Source organism: Anopheles coluzzii, chromosome 2 (assembly GCF_943734685.1).
Source record: "Anopheles coluzzii chromosome 2, AcolN3, whole genome shotgun sequence".
Taxonomy (NCBI): Eukaryota; Metazoa; Arthropoda; class Insecta; order Diptera; family Culicidae; genus Anopheles; species Anopheles coluzzii.
In genome coordinates, this window is record NC_064670.1 from 52,058,790 (window position 1) to 52,081,576 (window position 22,787).

A 22,787-nucleotide genomic window follows, 5' to 3' on the forward strand; every position below is an offset into this window, starting at 1 on the left:
TGGGTAATGTGGTTTATTGGTCAACTCCAATCGAGTAGATTTGTATCACTTTTTTTGTGAACTATTTTCACTATTTATACGATGACAAACTTATTAAATTACATTGAACTTCCTTATAAAAAATTATCGAGCTCATATCACAATTTTCGTGATTAAATTTTACTTTACGTTTACTTACGATTACAACGTTTACTAAAACAACGTTCTAATTAAAAGTAAGAAAGTACGTTTTTTGGCATCGCTGATTGTTCAACACTTTTTTTAATCGCTTTAACTAGTGGTACTAAGTTGCTTGATTCTGCAAAAGTATATGTATCCATACAATTACTCCTTTTTTTTATAATCATAATCTTTTAAACATGTATGCTGCTTGTGTCCAATTACATAAGCATATTATCAAAGTAAAAATTTAACTGCCAAAAACCATAAAATTACAATAAATGAAATAGTTGTAGAAAAAAAAAGTATCATTAATGCACTAATAACTTCTTTTTTATCATCACTATCTTTTAAGCATGTTTGCTGCTTGTGTCCAATTACTCATGGATATTATCAAAGTAAAAATTTAACTGCCAACAAATCAAAATTAATTAAAAATTAAAAAATTAAACAAATCAAAGTCAGTTGTACTAAATAACTATTTCGAACAAAACTGATGTTTTCAAATCTCTACTCCGGAACTGCTTCTGGCAGGATTGGTGGCTTTAGGCGGTGGAATCAAATTACGTATGTATTCTTGCACCCTTGTTAAAAACAGTGAGCCGCAGTCGATCGGCTAAATTACATACTGTGATTACAATACAAAATTCGTGTTCGTGGTATTCCGTTCGAGTTTAAACGATTCCGTTCGATATTTCGTTCGTGTTCGAGATCAAGCGCTTGTACAAATCTATGCAACATTGAATACCGATTTGATATCAGTTGAAATTATGAGAGCTAACATTAAGGCTACTAGTGCACATGTATGTAAACGTGTCATGTATTAAAAGCATTTGCTTCATTGATCAATGTTCATAATCGATACGATCGGAATCAATGCCGCTTCCAAAACAACCAACAAATTGAAAACGAAACATCTTTTTTTAAGGGCACGTGAGTTGTGAAGACCGGTTACACTTATTAATGTTGTACTTCCTATAAAAACCGGCTTTTTGCTGTTTCTTCCGCAACAAATTGATGACGTAACGATGCAATGACAAATACACCGAGGAACTGTTAATGAATCGTATACACATTTTTTTAGAAGCTTGCCGTAATGAACATTAGAATGGCTACGATTAGTTTATCAATCGGTATGATAAGTCAACGGCATGATCAGTTCGCACAGTGAAAGGCAAAAGGGACCTTTAAAATGATGTACAATCTATTTACTGAAGGAATTTTTCGATTGCAAATTGCTGCGAGAAGTGAGAGCTGCACTTCAGTGTTATTAAAACCAATATTATATCTATCGTTTACAGCTGCTTCATACAGTCAGTGTAAGACGGGCGATGAGCCGTGCGTCGTGCAAGCCATAACCAATACATTCCAAAAGTTCCAAGGCGGCGTTCCGGCACTGGGTCTCGCATCCCTGGATCCATTGCGCATCGATGAGATGGACATTGTGCAGGGTACAGGGCCGGTTAACATAGTGTTAAATTTTAAAAATGTTGACATCACCGGTTTTAAGGACGTTGCAGTGAAAAAAGCAAAGTAAGACCAAGTTCATTACATAATCCAGCTCGTCATATTCTTACAGAATCGTTTCTATTTCATCTGCAGAGGTTTCACCGAAACTCCCAACGTGATGGAGATGAACCTACGACTACCAGTTGCTTCACTTGTTGGCAGTTACAAGATTAAAGGAAAAGTCCTTATTTTACCTATCCAGGGTGAGGGTATCAGCAACATGACAATGGGTAAGATGATCTTCAATGCAATATGACAACCATCTCGCTATGAAAGACAGTTTTTTCTAATTTCCTGTTTCACTATAACCCACCTCTGCAGTGAACTGCGATTTTCTGATGAAGTGGAACGGCGCGCTAGAAAAGCGAGCGAATGGTAAAGAGTACTACCAGATGAACAAAATTAAGGCTACGTTTGATACCACTCGCTTCTACATGCATCTGACGAACTTGTTCAACGGTGATAAGGCACTGGGTGACAATATGAACCAGTTCCTGAACGACAATTGGGAGGACATCCTGAAGGAGCTAAAGCCCGCCATCATCGGAGCTTTCACGAAAATCTTCCGTGCTATTATAACGAATGTGTTTGAAAACGTTCCTTATGAAGAGCTATTCTTACCAAATGCCTAATAGCGATAGCGACTATTTCTAAATGTAAGTAACTGTTTTGTGATGTTGTACAATAAACTAGTTTTCTTGACTGCTAGTAGGCAATCAAGATGAAACGTTACTACCTGATGTATTCATATGACAGAGCTTCACAGTTTGAGAACACATTTGAGCAGTCTGTTTGCGATTTTAATACAGCTAAAAGCCATCCGAAAATCAAATTTATATTTGAATATTTATAACAATTAAAATGATAAATTTTGTACAGCTAACAGTTTGAACTAAAAAAATGTATAATCAATAATCTTAAGAATCATAATTAATTATCCAGTAAGTGTCATTACAGCCAATCCTGGGTAATGTGGTTTATTGGTCAACTCCAATCGAGTAGATTTGTATCACTTTTTTTGTGAACTATTTTCACTATTTATACGATGACAAACTTATTAAATTACATTGAACTTCCTTATAAAAAATTATCGAGCTCATATCACAATTTTCGTGATTAAATTTTACTTTACGTTTACTTACGATTACAACGTTTACTAAAACAACGTTCTAATTAAAAGTAAGAAAGTACGTTTTTTGGCATCGCTGATTGTTCAACACTTTTTTTAATCGCTTTAACTAGTGGTACTAAGTTGCTTGATTCTGCAAAAGTATATGTATCCATACAATTACTCCTTTTTTTTATAATCATAATCTTTTAAACATGTATGCTGCTTGTGTCCAATTACATAAGCATATTATCAAAGTAAAAATTTAACTGCCAAAAACCATAAAATTACAATAAATGAAATAGTTGTAGAAAAAAAAAGTATCATTAATGCACTAATAACTTCTTTTTTATCATCACTATCTTTTAAGCATGTTTGCTGCTTGTGTCCAATTACTCATGGATATTATCAAAGTAAAAATTTAACTGCCAACAAATCAAAATTAATTAAAAATTAAAAAATTAAACAAATCAAAGTCAGTTGTACTAAATAACTATTTCGAACAAAACTGATGTTTTCAAATCTCTACTCCGGAACTGCATGTTCCGACTGAACCAATCCATTCCCATCCCATCCGTACAAGTGTCAGACGGTCGACCGTAAAATCGCCCATCGCTACAGTTGTTTTCGACTTTTCTTTTCCGCAGAATTCCCGTTCTGAAATGCCATCCAATGAAGTGCAATCAAAAGCATAAATTGATGCGAATTTCTTTCATCTTTTTAATAGTTTTGCTATTTGTGCGTGGCTATCCTGCCGAAGAGAATACTGAGGAAGAAACCGTGATTGAAGGTAAGCGCCATTCGCGGCGAACGTATCATTTTGCGCTCGGGGAAGTGGCAGTGCCTTGCGCTGGGAGGCATCTTTTGCAGCCCACTGGTCTGCCGGCACTACTGCTAAAACCCTTCACTTTTCTTTTGCACTCTCTTGTTGCAGACTTTTTTATATGTCGTACCTGCGGAAATGATGTCAGCGTAGCGAATCTAGCCTTCGACAAATACACCCCACTAGCGCTTAGCGTGACAAATCACTCTTTCACGGAAACACGTTCCGTGCTAATACAGGAAGTGCAGAATCCTCTCGGAATTCGGTTTCACATCTTTCTCGTAAAGCAAGCCTCCTGCGCAAAGGTTCACCCGGTAAGGAACGTTTGGTTTGGCACACACATGCACCAAGCAAAGCACAGACACACATATACACATACACACACATACATACATACATAAACACAGCATGTCGCAGTGTGCTTTCATGCCCGTGGAATTATCGATCTATTTTCCTAATCTACACCCTACAGTGGACAATCAAGTCGACCTGGTTCCCTGGCTACGCGTGGAAGGTTTGCGTGTGCCCCAAGTGTCATACACTGCTCGGGTGGATGTTCGAACCCGTCGAGAGCGCCACGGCAGAGCAAAGTTTCCCTTCGGAGGCGGGTTTCTACGCAATCATCTTTCAGAACATCATCACAGAAGGATGTAAGTTGGTCAACACTCTGCTGCGATTTTTTTATCGCCACTGTAATCTCCATTACTAATTCGATTACGTTCAACTTGCCTTCCAGTCGTGAACTCGCTGCTTATGAAAGAAAAAGCACTGCGCGATAATTGACATACATAACCGAAAGGAAGAAAACGCAACTCACAACCATGGTTGACCCCAAGAGACACATCAACATCCTTTCGCCAGAGGAACAGGCGTTCATTGAGGAGTGCGACAATGAGTTTGCACATCGGTTTACGGATTTGGACGAAGAATTTATGGCGCACTGTCAGCGTCCCTCGAAACCGCCGCCAATAGTATATCCGTGGAACAATCGCCGTGGTGGCGGCGGTGGCGGAGGAGGAGGTTGGCGAGGAGAAAGACGTTTCAACGACAGGGGTGGAAGAGGGAGAGGAGGTGGCCATTTTAATCGGCGCGATGCAAGACATCAGCCATACAATAATGACAGATATCGTAGAAATAATCACCAGTCCGGTCGGGACGAAGGCTATAGCAACAATTCATCACAATCTAACAGCAGACAGTACGACCGATCCGGCCGAGAACGCCAGTAACATGAGGAATCGAAGTGTTAGTATGGAGTGAATTTAATATATAACATGTTTGCATACCCGTCGTTGCAACGTAAGTCTATCCGTTCGTGTGAGCGAGCTGAGAATTTTCCCTTCATTTGTAACCAACACTTTGCGAGTGTTAAACGTACAGATTCTTTACGAATTGTAAATAAATATCTGTAAATAAAGACTGAATTGAACAAATAGTTGTACGACGTTCTTATTGATGTTCGTGAAATGTGTGTCCAATACTGTTTAACCGTCCATTCGACCCATGTAAGTCCATTCCATCATGACCTCTATGCACGTTTGCCCTCCTGACCGATAGCTTGCTCACCATTGAACCTCACCAGTTTACTGCTTTTGTAATCAGCTACATTAGCAACACCTTTATAGTGGAGATAAAAGTTGCTTGAGAAATTGAATGTAATCGTCTAAAGACGTTGTAAAATGTAACTATTGTATTAGACTGCAGAACTTGAATTACTATTGATTTAAAAAGAATTGTGATAAAAAAGTATTAACAAGCTTACCTCTCGCTGAGTTGTCCAGTAAGCACAGGTACCGCAGATGCTTGTATGCGTTTTTGCATTGTGTTATCATTTCATTGGAACAAAAGATCTGCCGGCGCCATTTTTTGCGAATTTCCTGTTCTTTTGAATGGTACAAAACGGCTCGGTTTTGTTTCTTTCTTGCTTTCTTGCAAACGCTGCCACCATACCTCCAATCGTACAATCTGTATACGCCCATAGCACTTGCGTGACAGCGTTAACCAACACGTGCGTACACACAACACCCGCTTCGAGCGAGAGCAACCGTTTAAGCCGCAGCGCTCTCGCGAGAACGCTCTACCGCCGTATTTTCCTGCTCGTGAACCGATCGACGCACACCGCCAGAGAGTGCGTGCGTGCAAGAACCAACCGCTCGGATAACGTAGTATCTTTTCGGTGTGCCACTGGTGTACTGGTCCCTCCGTAAACGTGCGCGTACAAGTACGTGAGCTTCTATCCTCTCCCTGCGGTGCTAGCAGAGTGTAGGGCCTTAACCAATTCGTCCCAGCTGTGTGCTATATCGTGTGCTGCTTTAGTGCCATATATCAGTACCTCGTTCACCCTGGTTCTGATCGAAAACATAGACCAGCGCGCGCCTACTGTGTGCTGGCTGGACGGATAGGCGGGCGGGTGTTGTGCAGGAAGGAGAAAACACACAAATTTCGGGGCCCCGCCGCGACACAAGCTCGGAAAACGTATGCATAATATGCACGAGTACGCTGCCCCTACTGGTTTAGCTGTGTTATTTGCATAGATTTATGTGCCCGCTGCCAAAACGTTCACTACCGTCGCCGCCGACCACAGTGCAATTGCTCGGGCCCGTTTCCAAGTGTGTGTGTGTATGTTTTAGCGCACACATCCACGCACACGCGCACGCACACTTGCTTAGCTTAGTGAACACGGATGCGCGCTCGCTGTACAGTTTTCGGCGAATGTGCGCATGCCCGAACGGGTTTCTTCACGAGCTGTCAGTTAAGTCACACGGGAATGAAGATCGCGATCGCCACTGGAGATCGGTGAACGGCGTATACAGCACGGGAAAACCAGGCATACAATAGCTAAGGAGCCCGCCAAACCACAGCCAACATTCGCCAACAAGTGTGAGTTTGCCAGGTGGACGATGAGAAGGGGTGTGTGTCCTGCCCGGTCACGGTGTGTGGTGTATGCGGGTTCTGTGCGCGTTCGTCGAGCGTTAGTGTGTGCACGAGAGTAGTGAAAATTTGGTGAAAATGGTTTACACAAACACATAGGCGTGCGTGCGGGCCAGAACCACCACTTGGCTGGCTGCTGTGAACCGACCCGTCCATTCCGATACGGAGAAAACAACGGCAATGAATAAGTAACGATACGCGGTTCGATATCGAAGCCCCAAGCACATTCGGTGTGCCATCGACAGAGGGACCAACGGTTTCGGGGCTTTAATTTCGTTTTAATGACCATTCACAGTAAAATGGACCGTTTCCGGCGTGTGTGCGTGTGCATGTGCGTTTAGCGCGTGGTGTGGAGCTTAAGTGAATCCGGCAGGCTAGTTAATTGATTTGAATAACATTGGCAACGAACCTACCCCGTGCTGTTGGAAGGGTGCTTTGGGGAATCAGCACACAGTATGGGCTTATGATCCCGCGTGTCAGTAACGTGTCCCCGGCGCATTTAACACGGGGCTGAATGATGTACGAACAATTCGTACTTTCGTCAGTTTTTCGGCAATGCCGCGAGTAGTTTGGGTCTTATCGCTTTACGACCGTAAGGGACGTAGCAAATCGATCCCCATCCCTATGAAGCACTAACCTATGCAACAACAATACAAGGGCCAATAAGGGCCACATTGCGCCAGCGAACCTATACGTGATGCTCTTTAATCATTAAGTGCAAAGTCGAGTGAATTTTGGAGTACGTGATTGCAACGGCGATCTTGCTGCGATCGACATCTATCCTTCAGCGCATTGTTTATCATTTTTTATTGAGTGAATAATCGAGGGAAGAAGGAGGCACCAACAGTGGTAGCGCCTCCAAACACTTCCTCGACCGTACCTGCACACCAAAGTTATGACCGATTTAGCGGCGAACGCATGTTTTGACGCATTATCAGTGCTGAACAATGTACAACTCGTTGAGAATGGTAAGTACGACAGCTGTTTTTTGGGTGTTCTAAGCTCAGCTGAAGATAAGCGATTGTTAACATGAGAATTCCGTTGCTCTGTACGATACGGTCAAAAATGTCCTGAACAATATTGCCAAAATGGACTGTTTTTTTTATTATTTAATGACTATAATAACTATAGGAATATGCTAGTTTGCTGTACCTGTTGAAAATCAGTATGGAAAAATAGAGTCAAAATATAAACAATTAAATTAAGAAGAAAAAAACACAATTTGAATCTATAGTAGTTAAGGTGAAAACACTTTAATTTTGTTATTTTGTAGTTATATATACCGTAATAATAACCACCAGTTTACCTTATTAATTCCTAAGAATTCTGGAATAAAGCTGACACGAGCCACAAAATAATGATTTTTTTTAACGCTACGTAACGGATTAGCACCATTAAACACATAAATCTACTGTAAAAAGGGCAGATAACATTTCATATGAACGTAAGCAAGTTAATTGGTTTAAAATTATCGTATAGATTGTATTTTAATGCACTTCTTTCAATATTGTAGTAGCAACACACCACTATAAATACATTTACCCTAAAGTCGTAGTTTATTTCTTTGCTAATGAGCATCTCGTAAAAACCTTGGCCGTTATACGTTCATCGATAGTCAATTATGAATCATAAAATAAGTTTCATTGTCTCATTTGTACGATTGCCAGTAGTTGTCGCTCGACGTAATATAGTACAATAAATCACAGTCGTGTGAGTGTATCGCATAAAATGGTGAAAAAAATCAGTTTCGTCACTGTTATTCTGACTGTGTTAAAAATGTAATAATTTCTCTAAGAAAATTAGTTGTGTAGATCAGGGTGGTGTCCAAACTACGACCCGTTGACCGCATGCGGCCCTCGAGAGCCTTTACAGGGGGTTTAAGGGGCTCTCATAATTTTGGGACACTTTATTGACTCTTGGACACTTGACTCTTTCTTAAAAGAATTGAAGTTTCTACGGTTCTTCGTTAAGTTTCTACATTCTACGGCATACTTTATTGGGCCCTACCGCTCATTTGGCTCATATGTCGAATAAGACCAAAATCAAATTAGGGAGGTTCTAAAATATTACATTCTATGAGACATTACATTCAATTACATACAAATATACTCATGAGTGGGGATACCCATACTAGAAAATCAGTAAGATAAGCCACTTTCCCAAACAAGGTTCAAAGCGGGAACGGAAAATATTGTACAATATTGTAAGCATTACTCAATAGATCGCAAATTAATTAAAGTAACTATTGTATCTAGGAAACTGCAACTATCAATCAACTTCGATCGCGTTTTGGAAAATGGCTCAATATTAAAAAAAAAAGCAAGGAGTGTTGCCAAGGATCTGCATAGGAAAATTAAAAAGAGTTTTGGAAACTGAGGAAACCTTTGATCTCACTGATTCTTTAAAGCGATGATTCAAATTTATAAAAAAAAACTACCTAAGCATGAGGTATACTGACGGCCTTTCATTTGCTTGTACTAGAAGCAGCAAAAAATAAAAATAATTTTGATCTTAATTAAATTGGTCACATGGACAAAGTGGTTTTTGATTGATGCATGCAAAATTACAAGAAAACAAGAACTTGTTTCGTCAAAAATATTGAATCCCGTATTTTAGTATATAAGGCCCTCCCCCTAATGAATAATTCAATAATTTTGAAACTATTTTTTTCTTTAAGTTTTACAAAAATCAAAAACAACTTTGTCTATGTGACCAATTTGGTTCAGATAATTTTTGTTGTTCTTTTCGTGTTTGCAGTATTTATGAATTTGAATCACCAGATTACAGAATCAGTCAAATCAAGACCATGACTATAGTTGTATGTAATCGAATCTAATGTCTCACTAGTAATCAAAAATTAGTACTTATCCATTAGTATCACTACTCGTATATAACGACCCCTTTAATGTGATGTTGATAATTTAAAAAAAGGAGTCGTTCAACACGTTAAAAACGGTATTTGGAATTTGCAATGTACCTGTCCAAAAAAGGGTACCCTTGATTTCAAATCCATTTGCATAACGTTCACATCCCGTGAGAAAGATACAAAAGAGTGTCCTAAATTACGAGAATCCCTGCATACCCCTGTAATGCATGCGGTGTGTGACTTGACTTAGTAAAGTTTAAATTAAATATTTTATTATTGCGACCATTTTATTCCATTTTTTTTTCAAGACGAAAATCAAGCTTCAATAATAGAAAGCTGTTAAAATTTGATATGTTCAGTTCTTACGATTTGTCGACTGTATTACGGCTCTGCCCATATGTCCAATCAGTACTTTATTATCAAAACAAGATTTCAACGTTCAACCATTAGCTAAAAGTAACGTCAAAACGGCCCTCAACAATGATAATTTCGAAGCAATGCGGCCTTTGAACTGAAAAGTATGGAGATCCCTGGTATAGATCATTAGCGTATGGCACATACAGTTCCTTTTCCAATTTATTGTTTCATTGCTCCATACGCTGCTAAACAGCATACAGCTCAATTATTGCAAATAGATAACATAACAACAGATGCGACAAACAAAAACCCTTTCACAATTAGAATCTATTATTTGTTCCATTCGGTTGCAAATCGTACATTATTGCTGGATGACACATAAAAAAACATCTGCCTCACATTACTTTTTCTCAGCCTCATCCAATGTGTGTATGCGTGTGTGTGTGTGTGTTTGTGTGTTGCTCCCATTTGCATGCTAATCCGTAATACTAAAGCACCTCCTCTAATACTGCGATGCTCAAAACAACCGAACCCTCTCGTATAGGAGAGCTCCTATGTGTATGTGTGTAGGTTGTAGGTAGGTTTTTTTTCTTCAATTTTCCCATCCCTCACCTAGGTCTCCTGCTGGCGGAGGAAAGGGGGGAGGGGGGGGGTTTGGTGTAGAGAATTTTCTTTACGAGTTGCGCAGCTAGTGAAAATCTCACCAATATTGTGAAAGCAACTTTAATGTTTTCCTTCTTATACTAACCCTTGATAGCCAGGTGTGTATGGGGGTAAGGGTTTTGTAAAGACACTATTTAAGTAGATCAATCCCTGTGTTGTGATATGAGCTTGTGTGATATACAAAAAAATAATTAATTATAATTAGTGAAAAATAATAATAAAATAATTAAAAAATACTGAAAAAACACATTTCTACAAAAACAAACCAAAATTTTCATTATTCATCTAAAGTCCATCATGATCTTGAAAAGAACACTGTACACTAACACTGTGTAACACTGAACTAGATTTGTGTTAGTTTGTTTACTAATCATCGCATAATCAAGGGTTAATATGCCTTTGACGGGTGCGTATGGGTGCGCAAGGAATGTAATTAATCTGCCATAAACGCAAGCGCAAGGGTTCTGTGTGTATGTGTGTGTGCATGTGGATAAGGGGGGAGACGATGGGGGTGCATGAGTCAAATAGACAATGTTTCATTTCCCTTCGCCCTTTCCTGTGCGGACATCCTTTCCCCTTCGTGCTATTTCCCTGCATCACAACTGTGAATGAGCATCACATTCAGTGGGTGTGTGAGTTTGTGTGTGTTTACGCATGTATGGGTGGGTAGGATCGCGTACGCAAATATTCTGTCACAGTTACGCTTTCACGCACACGATCTTTCTTCGATGGTGGCGAGAGCGAAGAAAGGGAGAGGAGAAAGAGAGAGCGAGAGAGCGCGCTCCGCAGCATCCCAGAATGGTGAAGGTGTGTGCGGGCCCGATCCTCGCTATGATCGTCGCCCATGAGAGCTATCGCCAGAGCGCGGGCCTATGCGGCGCCAGACTAGCTAGTAGCGCTCTTAGTGTAGTCGTAGTCGCTGGCTGGCCCTGTTGGTGGCTGGTGTGTTGCTGCTGGTCCAACCGTGCTTATCCTTTTCAAGGCCCTGGAATCGGCCGGAGAGTATCTGTGTGTGTGTGCGTGTGCGTGCGCGCAGCTCTCTCGGTGATTCTGTGCTGCCGTAGTAGCGGCGGCCTGGCTTTAAGAGTGACCATTCACCAACCGCACGCATTCTGATTCATTCCGTTTTGCTACGTTCCGTTTCGTTTCATCCACCCGCCGTGAAATACGCGACTTCCTGTTGCTGTGTGGGGCACCCTACGAACAACAACGAAAATATCCCACTGTGCACCTGTTCCGGAACGCATCCTGTACCACCAACCCCCCTCTCCGTATGGCCACGGTGTCGCGTTAAATGTTAACACCCACTGTCGACGACGACAACGACGACGACGACTGATCGATCATCCGTCGGAACACGGAACACGTTGCTGCCTTCTGTCCGGATCTTGCAACCGACCGGGCCACATCACACCGTCCGTTGTTGCATCGTTGTGTGTGTGCGTGTGTGTATGTGTATTTGCCACAATGATCCTAGTGTGCAGCATCTGCGGGGCATCGCATTACACCCAAAACTGTCCAGAATACGCCAAAGGCGATCATGTAAGTACCGTTTTTGTGTGTTTTACTCCGTAGATCACATCCGAGGCAGTGTAGTAGGAAGGAAATTTCGATTAGAAGAAAAAAAATACATCGTACGTGTGAAAGTGTCTGTGTGATGGTTGCACATTGCACCTGTGTTATCATGTTCGTTCGCTCAATCTCAAACTCTGCTGGAAAAACAACCATTAAAAGAAAAAGAAATGAAAAACATGATCGTACAGTGAAATAGAATGGTGAATGAAAATGTGGTGACAGGTGAACTCCGATTCCCCGGGAGCAGAAACGTGTCCACCGATTTTGACACGTTTGACAATCCCGCACGGGTCAAAACCATGCGGTAGGGTCTGGCGCGAAATGTATTCCTTTTATGGAAGAAAACTCAATCTCTATGTCTCACCATCATCATCATCAAAACCACCACCACCCAGGCATACGCTCTTGCGTGTGTGTCGTGGGCCCGACCGACCGACCGACCGACCAGTCGCTCTTCTGGTGTGTTTTGTAAGCTCGTGATTGTGTACGCGCGTGTGTGCAGCACACTTCCGCCCATGCAGCAAAGGAACGTCTCGTGCTCTCCCATACAATCCTTTTGCGGGGCAAAACCCTATTTTGCGGACGAAATCTCCAACATCCAGCTGTTGGCTGGAGGAGAAGGTGCTAAGCGCAGTTAGCAGAATGTGCACTTTCTCCGATTAAATTATATAATTTACGCATTTTATAATGTCCATGACAACACACATGTGCGCAATCCGGTGCTGTTTTCGGTACATGTCTGCGCAGTGCGCTCTCGCGCCGTGTCCAAATCGTGCTAGCGGATAGGGTTCGAACCTCCTGTTGGATGGATGATGATGATGTTGATGATGATGATGATGATTGCTGACGGATAAAGAGAGTAGAGAAGGGCCGAAAGACGACACACAGACCACTGGTTTAAAAGAATGGTCAGGAACATACGGCCCACGGTACAGAGAACCTCCTCCCACAGGTATGGTTGGCAGGGGGTTGATGGAGGTGGGTGGGTGCTGAGGGTGGAGAAAAAAAGTCAATATTTTTATCCTCAACAGTACACACACACACACGCGCGCGTATGCTGTGCGAGTACAACTACAGTTAGAAGAGAGGCACGGAAAACTGTGCGTGTACATGTGTAGGCACGGGAAAATCATGTGCAAGTATTGGTGGAAAACGTCGGATCCGTCATGTAAGATTGAGCAAGTGCTCGTGGTAGCAAGGGAGAGAGAGAGATAGGGAGAGAGTCACACAGTGAGGATCATGAGCAGGAAAAACTAAGAGAAAACAGGAGAATGCCAGAGAGGAACAACTGTATGGAAAACACATTGTATTTTGGCTGAGATTGAAGACGGTAAGAGACGTCTGGTGGACGACAACTGCGACCACTTTGCAAATGGTCTGATCGGATCGCAACCCGGAGGGCGGGGGGTGGTAAAGGGCAGCAGCATTGTATGTTTTGGTGTGCAACATCATATTACACACTACTGGCCTCTGCTGCTATCCTACACCACTCTTTACCCCACCCTCTATTTGTCAATGGACGGACCTCCCATCATCATTTGTCGATTGCGTGGCAGGGATTTTCCTACATTTTTCATTTAATGAATTGGTGTCAGTCGTAGGGTTGTAGGGGAAACCACACATACACACACACATACACGCAGACACGCATGATCAGCAAAATAGTGCAGCTGTATATTTTGTTGCGATACGACAGCATGGCAGGAATTTTCCAGCACACATCATGCTCCAAAAACATTCACACTGCAGTTTCGATGCCTCTGTCTCTCGCGCTCTCTCTTTCTCTCTTGCGCCAGAATAGATCAGTTAAACAATGGCAGTGCAAAAATAATCTATGTTTTGGTTATTACTATTTAAACTTATCATATTCTCGGTTTCGCTTTCGAACGCCTTCCAGGTTAAGGATAAGCCCGCGCTTAACCTTTCAAGGTCGTCGGTTCCGAACGGCCTGCTGATAATGGAAACGCAGACGGGCAGCTGTGTCGTGACGTCGCAAAAGTTTGCCAAGGGAACCCGGTTCGGGCCGCTGCTTGCCCAGAAGTCCTACGTTCCGATCAAGAATATTCCATTCCCGCTCGTACTGTTTGCCGGACCGTACCTCCAGCAGCAGCCGCAGCAGGACGAGTACAGCAGCGATCTGCAGGCCCTGTTCAGCAGCAGCCGCAACATCTACCTGGACACACGCAACGAGTCCAAGTGCAACTGGATGATCCACGTTAATCTGGCACGGTTTTCCAACGAGCAGAATCTTATTTGTTATCAGGTAAGACAAAATACACACACATACGCTCCCGTATGTCCTAGCGTGAACTCAAGAGCGAGGGCAACCATCACCAACTCCGAGGGGGAACTGGTAGAAGCGTTATCACAAAATTTGTAACACCGATTGCACAGCCGTGCGTGCTGGTGAGGAGAGGAGGTGTAGGGCGTTTGTATATTTTCCCCATGCCTCCGATTGCTTATCATTAGTACGCGATCGGGGAATGTAGTATGAAGGGAATGCTCCAAACAATTGTAATTAATGTGTTGTTGGCTTATCTTCAAATAGTCGTTTAAATCGGATTAGCTACGGCTGAAGAATGTTCGGCTGTTCCCCATACTGACAAATTGAACACTTCGCACGCCTTCGTAATAATGTGTTACAATGTATTGAATGTTGTCTCATTTTAGGAAAACGATGAAATCTACTACACCGCTGTGAAGGATATCGAGCTGGGAGATATACTACGGGTGTGGTACTCGCGTAACTACGCGGCCAAGATCGGTGCCTCAATGCTGGAACCTAGCCCGTACGACATCTGTACAAACATACTCCGTTCTGTCAGCATGGATTACGGTTTCGATTTGGAGAAGAACAGCCACAACAGCAGCGTCCTGCTCGACGATGTATACAGTCGTCCGTCCGTAACGGTTGGGCACGGTGGCAGTTCTGGGCGTAGCACGGCAACACACAGCAATATCGGAAGCGGCGGATATGGCAGTACAAACACGTACACCACAAATGGAGCTTCCTCCGGTACGTCAACGCTGATGCTTTCATCTGCTGCCTTCGATGAGCAAACATTACTGCACGGCTTTGGTGGTGGAAGCAGCAGCAGCATCGTGGGAGCAGATTCGATCGACATCGACAGTAATAACAACAGCAACAGCTTCTGCATGGACACCGACAATGGTGCGATCGGGAAGGGCGGCGTGGGCTCTCCTACATCGACCACGATGACGTACGACACTGTTTCGCTGCCACCGATCGACAGTTTGATGAAAACGACATCGCCAAAATACTCAACCTCCGCATCGCAGCAGCACATCTTCGACATGGATTTGCTGGATTCAGGAGTATTGGCGAACATGCCCGATCTGGTGGATGATTATTTCAACACTTCCTCGCTTATGCATTCTAGTCATAATGAGCCACACCATCATCATCATCATCATCATCACCATGATCATTTTCTCGATTTTCACGATATTCAACCTCATCCGCATCATATGCTGCAGGACCAGCAACATCAACAGCAGCAGCAGCAGCAGCTACAGCAACATGCCGGAGGAATGATCTCTTCGTTGCACCTGGAAGCAACCAATGAACAACGGCCGCTGCAGAGGCACGTTTACTCAACGGAACAAATGTCGCCAGTACAAACCCATAGCCATCAGCATCAACAGCTGCACCATCCACAGCAGCAGCAGCAGCAGCAGCCACACCTGATGGGACAGATAGCAGCTCCAGAGACCGAGTTCCAGTGCCTACCGAACGATACACTTAGTCCGGCGGATCTGATCAACATTTCTCTCGGTGCCAGTGACATCAACATAGCGTTCGAAACGGACTTTGCAGATGCAGGAATTACCGACGGCACCCATCATCTGTTAAACTACGATAGGGGAACCGATGTAGCAGATGGTGGTGCATTCGGCGATGGTACCGATTTCGATCTATTGGGCTCAGCCCATTCTGTGCACGAACATGACGCCCATTCGGATAAGCTTCATAGCCGGTTTTCATCGTCCTCCGATTCGCTAATCACACTAAACGATTCGGTCCACGGGGGAGCCATCGCAATACCGACACCACCTGCGGCGGACATTGCAGGCCAGGCCACCGCAATGGAGATGGAGACGGACAAAAAGTATGTCTGCGAAGTTTGTCTGCGCAAGTACATGACCAAATCGAACCTCGACAAGCACGTGCGCAAACACAACCTCTACCTGTGCGTATTCTGCATGAAGCTCTTCCAGCAGGCGGAGGAACTGAAGGACCACGAATGCAGCGAGCGCAAATCCAAAACCGCTTACCTGCACTGTCCAAAGTGTCTGAAGGTGCTGTCCAACTCGTGGTCATTGCAAAGGCATATGAAAATACACAAAGATCTCGCGCAGGATGAGTCAGCCATGGTGGCGGCCGTTGAGCAGTTGGAAAAGTTGACCAGCGATGGAACGACCGGTTCAAAGCTGTCGTCAACTTCATTCGAAGATTTGTCCAATCCTGCACCGCTGGATGATTTAAAACCGTGCATGGAAACACTAGAAGCTACGCTGGCAGCAACGCAAGGCGATGAGAAAAATGATGCCCACGATGCGGCAGTGTCTACGCAGCAAGGCCATCCTCCATTGCTAACGGAAGCGGAAATAAAAAAAGAGCCGCAGTGTTCGGGAAATGGCGGCGGGTCGACTCCCGCCTCACCCCTTACCACCGTACCAAGCGTGCCGAGTATCACGCCCAGCATTATCCCAATCACCAACATGAGCTCGAGCCAGGATATGATTACGAACGTGCAGGCAGCAAACGGAAAGCAACTGTACAAGTGCATTGTCTGCTCCAAGCTGTTCAAAAATCCTAACGCACTCGAAAAACATCTCCGCAAAGTGCACACCGTTTATACCGTGTCTAATGATCACAAATCGGAGAAGAAGGTACTGAGCCAGTTGAACCAGAAGAAGACGTCACCGATAAAACCGGCTATTGCCAAGGCACTAGCCACGAAACTGTCACAAAAAAGCAAAAAGCAGGAAGAAATGGCTGCGGCCGCTGCAGCCGCTGCCGCCGCCGCAGCCGCCGCCGCAGCTGCTACATCATCCTGTTCGCTTGAACCACCACTATCGTCCGATGGAAGTTTGAAGCAAACGCATCACGGTACACTGGCAGTACAATCGCCCGCAGCACTGTCCACAGAACATGGTGGGCAGCAGCCGCGGGCGTACAGCAAAAAGAAACATCCGGCGGGAAGTATTAGCGATGGTGGAAGAAGAACGACTCTTGACGGTGTGTACAGCTGCAACAGTAACGCTGTGCCAATTTCCGGAGCTCAGATTGTGGGTATCAACAGCACAATCACTAGTGTGAGGATAACCGATCCACTGTTACCGGTCGGTACGGGGGAAGGCGGCGGCACAGCGGGAGGACCACACGATGTAACTGGATCGATAGTCAACGGAGCTGCTGCTCAGACGGCGGCACCACCATCGTCCTCCACTGCGGGCAAATCGCACAGTATCATCATCATATCGAATGTGGAACTTACCAAAAACAATCTGATCGATACTAGTCAACTGTTTCTTAACCAAAGCGCATCTCACGGCACCGGAACTGGCAGCAGCAATGGCATCAACGCATTGGGAAACAAAATCGACCTGAAAGTATTAAGCTCTACAGACAAACTACCGAAGCTGGTGCCTATTTCCAGCCATCATCACCACCATCATCATCATCAGCATGGTCAGCTGTTCCATCATCATCAGCAGCAGCAGCACCAGCAGCAGAATCAGATTGTTGGGGCTGCATTAGGTGGTACGGCAACATTGCAACTTTCCGGTGCGACCATTATGGTTCCCTCGACTATGACGGCAGACAACATTAAACACGAAAACGTTATTGCTGCACCATCAGTGAGCATAGCTACCGACGATGGCAGTCTGTCTGATGGGCAACACTTTCTGAACGGAAGTATACTCGCGACAACGGGCTCCTCCACTTCTTTAATTGGACAAAACTCGGCAATGCTCACACTCTCCACTGTTTCGGTGGGCGAAACGAACGGTTCGGCAAACATCGGTGGTGTTGCGGAGGATGTCAACACGGCTGATAAGCAGCGACTGTCCGGTAAAAGTAATACCGGTTCACATCAGGACGACTTGTCGGTAAGTGCAAACCTGCTTCCTTTGGCAGTGACAGCGATCGAGAAAGCTTTTACAGCGATTAAAAAGTAACAATTTTGTATGTCTTTGTGTGTGTGTGTGTACTCAACTAAACCCCTGTTAGTGTGTCGAAGCCAACAGCTTTACTAACAAATATTATTCTATTACCTTTCTCGATCCGCAACCATCGCAAACGTGGCTTTATGTGTAAATGGCTTCTGTATGCTTCACCAACTGCAAATACTCTGCGCTTCGCGTTGCATAGGACGATCGCGAATGCACACTGACACCCGATGAGGCTTGCAATATGCAAACAGCGCAAACGTTTCCCTGCGACGAATGTGATCGTGTATTTTGTAAGGTAATGCAAAAATTTCAAGCTGTTTTCGATCCTTATTTTCATCTCGTTGCTTTTTGCATCATTGCTACCAGTAAAATTTGTATTTAATTTGATCATCATCATTCAGGTGTGTGTGTTTAACATCTGTTTCAACGCCACATGATCCGCTCTTACACGGTGGCCCTCAAGCGTACTAATTCGTAATTTTCATCCATCGCAGAATTACCAGCTAAAGCGACACATGGAAATACATGACAGTGTGTACTACACCTGCCCATACTGTGATCGCGGTCCGCTGAAAGCTAAGGCCTCTCTTCGCAAGCATCTGTACAATGCACATGCCGATCGGGCGCCCCCGAAGGAGCAAATAAACAAATTCATCACCACCCTCGTCGTAACGGATGAAAAGGTACTTCGCGAGCTCGCAATGAAGAATGAGCGCAAAATTCGCAACAAGAGTGCCAAAATGCAGGCCAAACTAATTCACCAACAACAGCAACAAGAGCAGCAGGTGCAGCAACAACAACAGCAACAACAGCAGCATCAGCAGCATCAGCAACAACAACAACACTTACAAAGTACGACCACAGTAGACATCTCATCACCAAGCGACAATTTTGCATGCTCGTCACCTGGGCCCATTCCAACAGAAGATGGTGGTGGTGGTATCATTCTGTATGAAAACGAGTTATCAGAATCAGTTTTGAGCGATCAGGTTGAAGATATGCTTACATTCAAAACCATCTTCCCGGCCGAGGATGGCGGCGGTAGCATCGGTGAGTCCTCCATCGATCAGATGGATCATATCGTGCTGGAACACTGCGATCAAAGCAGCACATGCAGTAGCAGTAACCTTGCCAACGATCTTACAACCAACCATGTGCGGAGCCATGAGGATAAGAAACGGAAAGCTTGTGTGGTGGACGGTCGAGAACTGCAGCGGCTACAGCATCAAATGCAAGCTCATCGAACGACCGGCGGTGGTGGTATGCACAGTCCCGTGGACGGTAAGCGTATGAAGACCGGTAGCTCTTCCGCTGGCACTAGTGGTGGAGCTGGTGCTCGTACAAGTGGATTCAACAGAACAATCACTAGCAGCAGCTGTACTACTGACGAAGCCTATGGCAATAATTCGCTGCAGGAGAGCGGCCACAACAATAGCACCAGCGTGTCGGCAGTTGCAGCTTCATCGCTCAATGGCACCGGCAATGCGCTTCGATATTTACGCAAAAATCAATTAGCCTCTCATTCACCTACGGCGGCGACGTCGAGCACCGTAATTGATTTGGTCGCACCGAGCGCTTCATCGTCCCAGCAGCACGCGGCGGCACACAGCAACGGCAGTAATCATCCGGAAGGCCCAGCTGGACCGCACCAAAGCTATGCGCACCAGAGCAATAGTAGTGTCGCTACTGCACTGGACGGAAGCGGACAGCTCAATTTGGACAGCCTGTTCGGGAACATATCGATCGACAACTATGAGTTCGATGATAACGCCACCATTCAGTCGTTTAGTTTAATTGAGGAAAAGTTTAAAACATCGTTCGACCAGATCCAGGAAAAACTTGACGCCGAGCTACCGTTCGGTGAGGAGCAGATCAAGTGGCAAAACAATATCATGACAAATGATTCATCAAACGATATCGGAGACAAGCTGCTGACCGGGGAAGGTAACATAATGCTGATATAGCTTCTCCAAAAGGCTATTCGAATGACACCTCTGACTAAAAGTGTTGCTTATCACACAACTTAACCAAGTGCTGCAGAGAGACCACACGGGCTGCATCGAAGGGGAGAGGTTTCGTTGTGTTACTAAGTTAGTTCGCTCTATTGGTGGTAGTCGGCCTGACTCTAAATGAATTGGTTGATTTGAATTTCCATCGAATTTTGCTATATTCAGTACGCGAGTTGTAAAAGTTTTATATAATTTCATACATAGTTTTGTAGCAGGCAACGGTTATAACGCATCATCTTTGACAAGTTGCTTATTTATTTGAAATATTTATTCATTTTGTTCATAATCAAAGTTGTTTTGCATTAAGTGGTTCCTTGTTTATTACGAATTTCTTACGTACCATCAACAAATCCAACAGCGAGACGTACAGGAACTTTTTGTTTTAAATTTTGAATTAATTCATAATACCCAGCTATTTATTAACCGTCACTATAATTTAATGTATTTTTAAGAATTGTGTTTCTCTCTCTCTCTCAATGAAATGTATGCTTTAATTTTCTTGCCATTTTCATTTGTTTTTGTACAGTATAAAACAAACACAAAAAAAGGATTCGATTAAATAATAATTGACACGTTATTTGAACGCTAAAATAACTTTAAGAAGTAGAATTTGCAAATCCACGTTGCTGGAGGCAAACTAAAACCCTGCGTGTGTGCGTGTGTGATTTTTTGATAGCTAATTTTTGTCCTCTGTTCCAACACGTTATTCAATAATCCTTCGTTTCGGTTAAAGACTCTAGTCGACAGGGAGTGAGCTAACGAATGAGCAGCGGAAATGAACAGATGCTTAATGTTAAGGATCAATATTTATAACTGTTTACACCGAGATTTTGATCTGCATCGACAATTACCCTAGCAAAAAGTGCCAAAGCGGTGTGATAATGGAGTTCATACAAAAGGTAAACTGTAATGCACTTACTATCCTACTTGAACCACCAGTTCGCTCTGGGATGCAGTGCAAGGAAACGGATGGGCGAAACTTAACTTGACTGAAAGTTTTTAAGCATAATGCAGAAGAAACAAATCATTAAAAACCTATTGTTTAACGTACATAGCTATCATACCAAACTGAATTCGAGGAGATCTATGAGTCGTTTAGAAAACGATCCCATCCATCTCACAGTGGTCTATCGCCAGAGGGAACCACTAGTGGCTATATAAGTTACACTAATTTCTATCTATTTATTTGAGTTAATGTACCAGTTATTGTTCGATGGTGCCGTTTCTTGGTTTGTGTGGTTAACTACTACTAGCTGGAACAAATACCGTACACATTGCGTATACCAAAATGAAATTGTTCGACTATCAGAAGATGTGTCTCCAACTAGCGGGAAGCGTAACGGAAGCCAAAGTTTTCATCCATGAATTGAATTTTCTTTCTTACTTTGATTTATGAACTATTGTAACGTTTGCTTAATACAACGATATCTTAAGTAAATTAATAAATATACAGAAACGTGCTTTTTTGTTTACAATTAAAAAAACTACCGCATTAAAAAGTTTTCTTTACAGCCTTTACAATGCCGAACAATGTGTGCTGCAAAAGTATTAACCGTAGAGTTGGCAACCAGATTAACACACGTAAGGCAGCGGTCTAATCTTGTTGCGCGCAACATTGTTGCTCGGCAACATATCGCTGAGGTGGTCTATGAATGTTGCTGGCAACATTTCGCTTTGACATTGTTTAGCGTAAAAAAATTGCCAATTAACAGCTCAGAGTTTATTTTTTATCATTCACTTATTGAATGAAGTGTTGAAAAAACAAAATATACACCAAAAAATGTATTATAAATGCTTAAAATCCAAATTTAGCGGATGTCAACAAAACGCACACTGCTGCTGTGTCATTTCATACACCCGATCAAGGTGAATTAAAAAATATCAGGTGGTGGACTCTAGTGCATTTTGACAATTCGTCACTTGACGTAAGGTCCCCAGGATTCAAACTTTGTTTACATTTATTAAATTTGTTCATATAATTTATCTACCCCATTTTTTCGATTAAATATTCTTTAAAAATATATTTTGGACTTTACGAGTTCTTATTAAACATTAAAACATGGATTAAAGTGTGTTATTTTGTTTTATTCCGTGAATTTATTCTATAATTCATTGTGTTTTCGACATTTTTGGAGATAAAAATTAATAAAACCATTATTTTTTCAATTTTCACATTGATTCCTTATTATCTACGAGCCGCATGGACAATTTACGTGAGATTAGAACTCATACTCACATGATTTTAAATTTCGTGCATGAACAAATCATCAAACCTTTTGTTGATATATCTCATTTTTTCGATAAAACCAATAGACACACAAAAATGCACATAATAACAAAGAAATCTGTTCTATTTGCTAAGCTTTGTGTGCGGAAACCAATGGTTAACGGTTCTAAAATGACGTAAAGTCCCTCAACTATGGCGACCCCCCAAAGGCGCTAATCCACCACCTGATATTTTTAATCCACCTTGCACCCGATTACCATGGCCAAGGTAAATAGAAAATGTTGCCAGACAAAAATCAAACTGGTTTGATTTTGGCCGGCAACAAAGTTGCGCTAGCTGTCAAAATCCATACATTTTGC

General features: G+C 43.1%; 4 protein-coding genes across 5 annotated transcripts; all 4 read left to right on the forward strand.

The window, feature by feature from the left end:
• Positions 1 to 668: 668 nt before the first annotated feature.
• On the forward strand, positions 669 to 2,400 carry LOC125906880 (protein takeout-like; the record flags this gene model as incomplete). Its single annotated transcript, XM_049607722.1, has 4 exons — positions 669 to 726; positions 1,461 to 1,692; positions 1,762 to 1,898; positions 1,990 to 2,400. Coding segments are annotated over 4 exons (738 nt in total), but the record flags the coding sequence as incomplete, so codon positions are not given.
• A 993-nt stretch (positions 2,401 to 3,393) lies between these two features.
• On the forward strand, positions 3,394 to 4,491 carry LOC120948663 (uncharacterized). Its single transcript, XM_040365263.2, has 4 exons — positions 3,394 to 3,566; positions 3,711 to 3,913; positions 4,072 to 4,249; positions 4,336 to 4,491. The coding sequence occupies exons 1-4, from the start codon at positions 3,449 to 3,451 to the stop codon at positions 4,380 to 4,382; spliced, it is 546 nt and encodes a 181-aa protein (XP_040221197.2). The 5' UTR covers positions 3,394 to 3,448; the 3' UTR covers positions 4,383 to 4,491.
• On the forward strand, positions 4,421 to 4,828 carry LOC120961127 (RNA guanine-N7 methyltransferase activating subunit). Its single transcript, XM_040384804.2, has one exon. It carries the CDS (start codon positions 4,421 to 4,423, stop codon positions 4,826 to 4,828), a length of 408 nt encoding a protein of 135 aa, XP_040240738.2.
• Positions 4,829 to 5,520: 692 nt separating this feature from the next.
• On the forward strand, positions 5,521 to 21,661 carry LOC120948648 (uncharacterized). 2 transcript variants are annotated; one of them, XM_040365232.2, is made up of 6 exons: positions 5,521 to 7,498; positions 11,894 to 11,958; positions 13,889 to 14,254; positions 14,662 to 18,129; positions 18,392 to 18,487; positions 18,687 to 21,661. In XM_040365232.2, exons 1-6 carry the CDS (start codon positions 7,426 to 7,428, stop codon positions 20,154 to 20,156), a joined length of 5,538 nt encoding a protein of 1,845 aa, XP_040221166.2. In that variant the 5' UTR covers positions 5,521 to 7,425; the 3' UTR covers positions 20,157 to 21,661. The 2 variants fall into 2 exon arrangements, with proteins under 2 accessions (XP_040221166.2, XP_040221167.2); XM_040365233.2 differs by lacking the exon at positions 18,392 to 18,487 and having other exon boundaries at positions 5,523 to 7,498.
• The last annotated feature ends 1,126 nt before the right edge of the window (positions 21,662 to 22,787 follow it).